This window comes from Galeopterus variegatus, unplaced genomic scaffold, assembly GCF_000696425.1.
Source record: "Galeopterus variegatus unplaced genomic scaffold, G_variegatus-3.0.2 Scaffold1451, whole genome shotgun sequence".
Classification (NCBI taxonomy): Eukaryota; Metazoa; Chordata; class Mammalia; order Dermoptera; family Cynocephalidae; genus Galeopterus; species Galeopterus variegatus.
In genome coordinates this window covers 274,981-284,869 of record NW_007727562.1, presented here as the reverse complement: position 1 = coordinate 284,869, position 9,889 = coordinate 274,981, and the positions used below count along the sequence as shown (strand labels likewise).

At 54.9% G+C, this 9,889-nt stretch overlaps 1 protein-coding gene across 1 annotated transcript; it reads right to left on the bottom strand.

Moving 5' to 3' along the window:
- Nucleotides 1-1,286: 1,286 nt before the first annotated feature.
- DOK2 (docking protein 2, 56kDa) lies at nucleotides 1,287-5,727 on the bottom strand. Its single transcript, XM_008577112.1, has 5 exons — nucleotides 5,606-5,727; nucleotides 4,252-4,533; nucleotides 3,861-3,948; nucleotides 2,820-3,004; nucleotides 1,287-2,401 (listed from the first exon to the last, which is right to left on the bottom strand). The coding sequence occupies exons 1-5, from the start codon at nucleotides 5,666-5,668 to the stop codon at nucleotides 1,781-1,783; spliced, it is 1,239 nt and encodes a 412-aa protein (XP_008575334.1). The 5' UTR covers nucleotides 5,669-5,727; the 3' UTR covers nucleotides 1,287-1,780.
- Nucleotides 5,728-9,889: the final 4,162 nt, after the last annotated feature.

Sequence of the window (9,889 nt, the reverse complement as noted above, 5' to 3'; positions counted from 1 at the left end):
TGCGATCCGTTGCCAGACACGAAAAAAGGAAAAAAAAAAAAAAAAAGAAACCAACTTCATCTTGTTCTCAAAACCCGAAGCTCTCTAGAAACCTTCTTTCTCTGTGTTGCACATTCCATATGACTCCAAGTGCTGCAAATGCTAGCTCTGTGACATCTCTTGAGTTCAGTCTTTCTGAATTTCCTTTCAATTCAGCCCCTAATCTAGTCCATCCCCCCTCAAGTTCACAATAGAGCAATAACCCTTCACAGGGCTGTCAGAGTTATCGCCCCTAAGCTCAGCTCCTGTGGATTTCCTTGTTCAAAGCCTTAAGTCATTCCTCCTTCCCCTCTAATTAGGTACAAATTCCCCCATTACATAGCCGGAATCTGCCTTCCCAACTAGACTGCTGCATGTCCCCTTGGCTTGAGCGTACACGCCTTCCTGAACACATGTGCGTGTCCCCCCAGAGTTCCACTTGCCCTCTTATTTCTACTCAGGATGCTCTCTTCACACTCTTTACCTTCCCCCAAATACCTTCCCACTCTTAAAGGTCCACCTAACCTGCCACCTTTGTTATGAAGACTTTCTTGGTCCCTTCTGAAGCCCAGGGCCCTGTGTCACCTCTTGTGGCACCTGTGTCCCCTCTCATGACAGACATCTGTGCCTCAGCTCATCCTCTTCTGGGCCAGGCACACGCTGAGGCCAGGGCAGGAGTCAGCCTCCATGATGTGGACTGACTGGGCTGATATCAGAAATGTGGGGACACCCCTTTCCATGGACGCAGGCTTTGATGGGAGGAGAGAGAACAAGGACATGGAGTCTGACCTTGGGCAAATGGGGTACGGGGGCACCAGGTCCCCAAGGGCCTATGGAGAATCGCAGAGCCAGAAAGGTTCCCAGCATCCACATGAGGCAGCCCCTCATTGTACAGATAAGGGGGCAAGTCTCAGGGAAGGGAATGGAGTGGCCCAGGGCCATGCAGCTAGTCAGTCCCATTCCCAGTGTGTAAGAGGATCAATTCATTCCAGTTCTTTCCTTTCTTGCAGCCCAGCTTTCTCACCACTCCCCCGTGCTCCCCCAGCGATTTTTCTGGTATTGACACTATGCTGGCAAAGGGCAGACATGCTCGAACAGCTTTCCCAGGGAGCCCTGATTTCCATGGGCCTCCAATTCTGTGGACAGATGCTTAGGACCCAGCCCAGGCCCAGGGAGGACCTGCAGCAGGGGGAGGAGGTGTTCAACATTGGTCACTGGAGGGTTGTGGTTGTCCCATCCCCACCCCCACAGCACTCGTGCAACACAAAAATATTTCAGAAATGTTTTAATGCCACAGAGAAATCCAAAACCTGTGGAAAGCAGCAGTCGTCCTGGGTGCCTGGAACCAGGGCTGTCCCCTGGAGGGGACATCAGCAGGCAGGAGGCCTGCACTAGCCTAGGGTCCTGGGCAATTTTCTGACATCCTTTGTCCTCTGTCCTAAATGCCCCAGGTTCCCTCTAGGCCCAGGGAAGAAAGAGGAGGAAGTAGAAAAAGAGTAGGAGGAGGGTGGGTCTCCCCAGGGTTCTTCCTGCTTTGGGACAGTGACTCACCCAGCAGGCCCTGGCAGGGATGAGCCCTAGACCAGTCTAAGGCAGGCGAAGCCCGGGGCTCCGGAAGGAGCGGAGGGAGGTTCTTTAGATGCAGTGGCCAAGAGTAGTCACCCGCAGAAGCTCGAAGGTAAGGCGAGCCTGCTCCCTACCCCCTCTGCCCCAGCCTCTAACCCCTCCCTGGTGTGCACTTCAACATAGCCTGCATCTCCTGTCACTTGGGGCCTTTCTTAAGTATGACATTGTCGTACTCGGTTCCCTGCGGCCAGCCAGAGGCAGAGAAGTCCTGCCCAGCTGGGTGGACATGCTGGAGGCTGCTGGGGTCCCCGTCAGCTGTGGCCTGCCTTCTCCACGCCTCATGCTGGGGCTCCTGTGGGCTTTCATACAGGGAGAGGGAAGCCACCCCCTCAGGCTCATCATATATATGGTCAGGCCGAGGGGGCAGGGGCTCCTGGATGCTGTCATACAGAGGGTCAGACGGGAGCTGGGGAGGGACTGCCAGGATGCCTCTGAAGCTCTTCTCCAAGGAGCGGGCCACTGCATCAAATGGCACCGCGTAGTCCCCCTCTAGACCCCGAGGGCGCGGGGTGGGCGCCATTGTGGTGGGTGAAGGTGGTGGCAGTGAGTCATGGGGCCGGGAGTAGGGGCTCTCCGGCCGGGGCAGCACCACAGGGGCTGTGGCTGGCTGGGGCTGGAGCCCAGGAGGGGCAGCATTCTTCTGGGCAGAGATAGCCTCTTCCAGGGCCAAGAAGATCTCGTTGCCCTGCCAGGTTTCGAATTCAAAGCTGCCCTCTCCAGAAACACAGCGCCGGCCTGCCTCGAACGAAAAGGTCACCTGGGCCAAAGTGAAAAGGGAGGCTGTTGGCCTGGCCACAGGGCAGAGCTGCATTTCCCAGACACCACCCCAGCCATAAACCCTCTACCTCCAGCTTTCCTCCACCAGAAACTGTCCCTTCTCGTCCCTCCCTGCCTCCGTGTTTTTTCCTTTCCTGAAAAGACTTCCCTCCCCTCTCCCTTCCTCCCCCTCCTTCCTCCCATCACCGAGCACGGAGCTTGGCATCTGCAGCAGATCGTCCTTGTGAAACATCGGCTGCTCCTCAGCCCTCTAGCTTCTACCTCCTTTCCTTCCTCCTCCTCCTCCTCCCGCAGATTCTCTCTTCCTTTGACGGTCCCCTCTGCCTCTCCTTGACCATCTCTCTCCTTTCATAGCTCATCCTTTCTCCCCACCTGTCCCGCTGTAGCTCCTGACTCACCTTGTCCCGCCCAAAGCGCCGGAGGAATCTGTAGGGCCAGTTGTATAGCTGGGTGCCTGGCTCATGCCCACCCCACAGCTCCAGGGTACTCTCCCCAGCGCGGAGGATATAGGATCCTCGGAGCTGGCACCTCTCACTGGCTTCTGTGGGTCTTATAATCACAGTAAATTCCTTGCAGGGGACCACTGTGGAGGAGAGGAGAGAAAAGGAGAAGGCTGTCAGTGGGAAACAGCTGGCCCACCTCAACCCTGCCCTGTTCCAGAAAAGTACTACCCATGTAGCCTTCACCCCAGCCTGGATGTTGAAGGCTCAGCTGCTCCGTACCAGGTCACACTCCCCAGGACACCAGGTACCTCCACCTCCTCCCCTAGGAGACATCATGCCCTAGCCACATCCACCCCAACCCAGTGCCCACATCCTTCCTGCTGCTGCTGCCAGATCCACAGCCTGTCTTCTCCACCCCATCTCTCACCCCTAGCCAGCTGCTGCCCCAGTCCCTACTATTGCAGCTACAGGTGAAGCCCAGCCCTGCCCTCCCACTGCAGACGCCAACCAGTGCCCTCCGTGGGTGGCGCTTACATGGAAGGCAGATGAACAGCTTCTCCTGTGTCCACCAGCTCCCCACACATCCCCAACGCAGAGGGCAGAGGCAGCGAGAATAGGGACTGCCTTGCCAGCAAAAAGCTCCCTCACCACAGGACACTGTGCACAGCCACGCCCAGAAAGAAAGCAATTCTTTCCCCAGACAATGGCTCAGGCCCCAGCAAGAGAGGATTCGAAAGTGACAGCCTCACCTGGGCCCCTCAGCCTTGCCCTCTCCTATCAGCAGGGACCAAGTGAGACGGGGTAAGCCAAAGGTGACACTGAGGTGGGCTCCCCCACCTTGGGCCACAGCGGAAGCAAGCGAGGGGCAGAGAGAGGCGATAAGGGAGCTGGCTGGGGCTGGGGGCAACCACAAAGCAGGAAGACGCAGCTGCCGGCCCACACCTCCTCCCTCCATGCCCCAGGAGGGTACCCCAAGAGCAGAGGGCAGCCCCTCACCTGCAGCCACTCTGCTGTATAGCTTGTTTTCCTCCATGCAGGGCTGGCTGCTCTTCCCTGCCAGCCCCGAGAGCTCTTTCCTCTGCCCCTGGGGAGGAGGACGCGGAGATAGAGGCACAGGACTCACACCATCACCAATCCCAAGGCCCACCTCTGGCCTGGGCACACCCAGCCTGCTGGCCCTGTCTGCACCCTGAATTGGGGTTCCCTAGGAAGTGCCCCAGCACCCTGACTTTGACTCTAACACCCACCCACCTCTGGCCTGGGCACACCCAGCCTGCTGGCCCTGTCTGCACCCTGAATTGGGGTTCCCCAGGAAGTGCCCCAGCACCCTGACTTTGACTCTAACACCCACCCACAGGAACTATTTATGCCCCCATCCCCAACTCACGGGGAAGGCCAGGAGGCAGATGGCCTGCATCCAGTCCCCACGCTCTGCAGTGGAGGCCGCCAGCAGGTAGAGGCGCTCCTTGGTCTCCAGGAAGAAGGCGCTGGTGTCCCGGGGGCTGCTGGCCTCTGTGCTGGCCTCAGCCACACGCAGGCAGTTACTGAGGCGGATGATCCTCCGGGCAGCCTCTCCCCGCCGTGGCTTCTCCAGGCCCTCCTGGAGCTCCAGCCGGGCCAAGGTGCAGCCCGACCCTGCATACAGCATGGCCCCAAACCGGCGCCATTTCTGAGCCCAGAGGCACAGGAGGCGAGAGATGGAGAAATGGTGATCAAAGGGGAAAAGAGGGACCATGGGAGAGGGACTGGAACAGCCCCACAGAGACGGGGAGAGAGGGGTAAAGATCACAGAAGATCCAGGGAGGCTAAGAAGATAACAGGGACCACAGGAATTAGAAAATTGGCAACCAGCCACAAGCAACAAAGAAAGAGGCCTGCGAGGATGAACAGAGATTTGCAAGAGGCAGAAAGCAGTACAGCAATGAGCCACACCAATGCAGACCACAGGAAGGTCAGCAGGCCCAGCCCCAGCAGAGACCAGACTAGAGAAGAAAGGCCTGTCCGTGGCCGAAGCCCAGAGGACAGTGGGGAGGGTGACATGAGGGCCAGGCTAGAGACTCGTTGTTCTCATTCTGGCTGAGGTCCTGAAGAAGGCCCTCTCTCTAGGAACCTCTCTCCACACCCCTGACCCTTTCTGTCTCACTACTTGACAGCTTGGGCTGAGGGGGGGAGAAGGGGAGAAAGAGAGAGAGAGGGGGGTGACCTGCTGTAGATCAGCTGAGGGAAGAGAACTTCCTCATTCCAGAAGGCCAGGGAAGGAGGAGGTTGGACACACTGGGGCCCCAAGGAAGTTGGACACACTGGGGCCCCAGCTCCCAGAGGCCCTAGCCCAAGCTTAACACCAGCCAAACACCCACTGGGGTAGGAAAGAGGGAAGAAACCTCCGCTGTCATCCCAAACTGTGCCCCAGCTGTCCCTTCCGTTCCCTTCCAAATTGTCTCCATGAGAAGTCAACATGGAGCAGGAGGGCAAGAGATTAAGTCAGCACCCTTCTTCCTCCACCCCCTCCCCCACTGAGGGCAAACGGCCCTCAGTGAAGAACACACTTTGGGGACTGGTTTGGGGCCTGGTTTGGAAGGCAGGCATCTGGTAGGGAAAGAGCCCTTCCCGGGTTGAGCTCTTAGTCTAACTTGGTGGACCACATGGTCCTAGATGATCCTGGAACATTGAACTCCCTCTTCACCCTAGGAATTTCTAGCAGCTTCCCCCCAACCCCAGCCCCTGCCCAGCCTCACTCCTACCTTTCCAAAAGTCTGCTGCTGCTGAAGATACAGGAAGCCCTGCTTCACAGACACTTCTTCCATCCTCCGACCATCTCGGGCTCCTGGGCTGCGGCTCTCCCCTTCCACTCCTGCCCTTTTTCTCTCCTCTCTCTTCTCAGCTGTCTGTTCCCCCTTCTCTCTAGTTCATTTCCTCTCTGCCTAGAGTTTTCTGCACTATTCTAGACTGCTTGATGACGACAAGCCGATAGGCCCTGTGGTTTCTTGCATGTGTGTGTGTTTTTTTCAGTTTTTTTTTTTTTTTTTTTGATGAGTGAGTTTCATGCTCAAGCTTCCTGCATTTCCAGTGAGTGAGAGACAATTCCAAAAAGCCAAATTCCAGCTCTGCGTGGGCAACCACTCAGGTACAGAAGCTCGTGTAGGGAGTCACCAGAAAAGAGTGGTTGACCCACAGGAACCAAGAGACCCAGAAACCAAATTAGACAGCAAAACAAGTAGTAGAAGCCTCCCACACTCAAGCTGGGTGCTGAGCATGACAGCTGGAAAAGACCTTAGAAATCCACCACCCCACCCACTATTTAAAAAATTAGGAAACCGAGGCTCAGAAAGGTCTGAGGGACTTGTTCAAGACCACCAAACCGGATCCCAGGTCTCTCAACTCAGTAAGAGCTGAATCACACACCTGATACTGCACACAGAGACCCATGAGACAGCCCACATGGGCACACTGACTAGACACCACTTTCTCTGTCTCTCTCTTTCTCTCTCTCTCTCATACACACAACTGTTTCGTAACATGACAGCACTCCCTGTCTGTCGATAAACAACACACATGCCAACCATGTGAAGATTCTAGAAACATGAACATCCCCTCTCGAACAGCGTCTTACCCAAGTACATGTCAAATGTTGGATGTCACCTTGTTTCCATCCTTCGTGAGCATAAGAAAGACATTTGAGTTTCATCTGGAGATTACCTTAAATTACAATAGCAATCCCTTATATATGTATTTAAAAATGCTTCATAGTTACCAAAACAAGATCACTTCATAGTTACCAAAGCTTCCAGGCATGCACTTTCACCAGCCACAATATCCCTTCACAAAGGCAGGGCAGGTATGAACACACCTGTATGCAGGTTGCCTGAGATCACAGAGTTCTGGGAGCAGAGGAGGAAGCAGAGCCCAGGGCTGCTGGTCTTTCATTCAAAGATCTTTTCTTGGCCCCTAAATGGAATCCAGACTTCGTGCAAGATGATACATTGCTTTGGGGAATGCAAGCTTCATAGAGAAATTTAACTTAGAGCCTGATGGATTAGAGAGGCATTCTGATGTGGGCACAGTGCAGAAATGTTGGGGAAACCAAGAATTAGACCCACACTATGGGCACTTACATAAAAGGGCCCATTTTCTCCATCACAGGGGTTCAGCTTCCCCAGTAAAAGGGGCACAGACAGGCACAGCTCAGGCCTTCTGCTGCACATTCTGTGTGCTGGACCCAAACAACTTGAATTTATGAATGTTCTGAGCTCTGGCGGGAAAGGGCTGAGCCACTGAACCCTGCTGCCTGGGTCTGAACAGGTTGATCCAAAGCCCCAGGGACAGCCAAGGCTGCTATGGGAACAGCGGCCCTTGTGAAGCAGCTAAGAGTATGGAAATGGGACGTGGCCTGCTCCATCTCTCCAGTCCCTAAGGAGACTCAACTCTGCCTGGGAGCTACGTGGTCTTTGCCTGATGGAGCGAGAAGAGAGGGCTTTGAGGGCCATCCTGGGGGCTGCCAGAGCAGTGTTCTTCAAACTTTAACGTGCAGACCTCATTAAAAGTGCAGATTCTGAAACAGAAGGTCTGGAGTGAGTTCTGAGATGTTGATGCTTCTGGTGGCTGGGCAACAGAATGTTCCCCCCACCACTCTGATGGCCTTCCAAGATAACTGGACACATTCTGCTCAGAACCACAGGGGGGCACCCGAGTTTACCAGATTACTGGAAAACGGTTTAAATCTGGAGGCCTGAACCCCAGGCAATGCAGACACCCTCATTCCACCCCTTGCCTGTGGAACCTGGAGATGTTCTCCTCGGGTAGCCATGTCTGCTGAAGACAGGGGTAGCAACAATGTGCTGAGAGCAACAACTCTGTAGTCCTTCAAGGCCCCTTCAACTTTCCCTAGCACGATTTGTGCAGACCCTGAAGTGAAAACACTAACTCTAGTACCTCCTGCCTAGCCTCAGGGAAACCTGTGAACAGGGAGGGGCCCAGAGACACAGCAGAGGTGCAGGGAATCAGAGGCCCTTAGGATCCCCAGGCACCAGTGATGGAAGAGAAAACATCGTAAAGGCAAGGATCCCGGTGGTTTATATTGAGGCGCAGGTGGAGTTTGGGGTGCCCCTTGTTTCTCTTTGCTTACACTGGAAAGGAAGGAGCACCCCAAATCCCACCTGTGACTCCATGTAAACCAGTGGGGCCCTTTTCTTTACAATAGCTTCTCTCAGCAGGAATTAGGAGTCACACAGATCAGAGACTACAGCTCCAAGAGCTTTGCAACTTTTTGTTACCATTCTCCTGCAGTGATTAGCAACCAAAAGGGCGTGTGAGCTTGTCTTTGCCAACAAAGGAAGGAGCAGAGAGGATACTGGGACTGCTCCTTGGGCAGGCTTGGAGATCAGGTAACTCCCAAGGTGGATTAGATGTGAGCGACTGATGAGGCTTGAGGAATCAAGATAACTGCTGGGTTATTTGGAGCAACTTGGTGAACGGCAGTGCCATTTACAAAGAAGGGTAAGACAAAGAGAGAAAAAAGTGGGGGTGGGTGAGTGGGGGGTGAAGAGAGATTTGGGCTTGGCAGGCCAGACAGTTGTACCTCTTCCTCAGTCAAGTAGGGAATCCAAAGAGTATCACTGCAATCACGACTACAAGAATACTGTATACCCACTGCACAATGCAAGGACAGGAAGCCCCTGACCCCAGCACCCCTGCCTCTTTACACTCATGGAGTTAATGACTGTTGCAAAACAAAAACAAACAAAAGATCCCCAACATCTCAAGAGCCAGGCTTGACAGAATCAACAGTCAAAAGCTCTACTTCACTTCTGCCTCCTAAATCTTCTCTGAGTCAATCTAATTGGCAGAGCCCATCTTGCATAGAGAGCCCTAACTGCAAGGAAGTCTGGGTAATGTAGTTTTTAGGTGCCCCACCTCTTCAAACCAGAAAGACATGCTATGAGGAGGACGGAGGTTGAAATGAATGCTGGGCACCAGTCCACAATATCCACAACAGAAAGGATGTGTGATTCACTACCACCATCATTTGTATCACACGTAGTAGCCCACAGTATACACAAACTTCAAACAACCAATGCGCTGGGGGCCCTGAATGGAAGCCAGAGTGGAATCCAATGGAAAACAGGAACCAGCATTATTATTATCTAACAGATAATTTCTAGTGGGAAAGACTGGAATCGGTCTCTGCATGCAGGAAGGGATGGCTTTCCCACTCAGACTGAGTCCAGGGGTCTTAACCATCACCACCAGCAGCAACTGACCCCTCTCAGGAGGTAGCCTAGAGTACTAGGTAAGATAACAATCTCCTTGGGAACATGAGACCTGTGCCGTCTGTATGTTTCGATCATCACCACTACTTGGCGGCTATTTCCATGAATGTTTATCAAGGAGAAAAGGATAGAAATGAAAACAAAATCACTGCCGGGGTTGCTGGTGAAACCCAGATCAGAGAGCAATGGCCCTGGTGCATTGGAGCAGAAAGCTAGAAAGACACAGACACACACTCGGCCTCCGCTGAGGACAGCGCCTTGTAAAAACTATGCAGGTGCCCTCGGTGGGGGCTGTCGGCGGTGGCCGCGTCTCAACGCCATTCCCGGGTGTGGTGTGACCGTTAGTGCTCGGCAGGGTGGGGGCTGCGGGGGGCCGGGGGCATGTCAAGGGGAAGACACTTGGGAAGGGAGGTTGCCACCGGGTGTAGGGGGTCCGGGCGGGGACAGACCCAGGCAGACGAGCAAAAGGCAGCGCCAACTCCCACTCCAGCGCCCGTCTGCCGGAGCGAGCACGGCCCCTTTAAAAACCATGTAAACAAAGCTTTGTTCCCCCAGCTGCCCCTCCTTCGAGCACCCCCGCGCCCCAGCTCCTTCCTCCCACCCGCCGTCTCCGGGCCGCTGACGTTGCCCGCGCCTTTACGCCGTCCCAGCGGCGCTGCGCATTCTCCAACGGCCGCCCGGGCCGCCGGGGCCTGCGCAGCCGGGCGGCGCTACGCCACGAGCGTAGCGCGCTGAGCCCCCAGCGCGCAGGCGCAGCGG

What these genes read in the sequence shown, in the direction of transcription:
- DOK2 (XM_008577112.1), bottom strand. Translation starts at nt 5,668, where the DNA reads ATGGAAGAAGTGTCTGTGAAGCAGGGCTTCCTGTATCTTCAGCAGCAG. An exon ending in ATACAGCAGAGTGGCTGCAG is followed by an intron (nt 3,005 to 3,860) that starts GTGAGGGGCTGC and finishes TCTCCTCCACAG; the next exon opens with TGGTCCCCTGCAAGGAATTT. An exon ending in GGCGCTTTGGGCGGGACAAG is followed by an intron (nt 2,402 to 2,819) that starts GTGAGTCAGGAG and finishes ACTTTGGCCCAG; the next exon opens with GTGACCTTTTCGTTCGAGGC.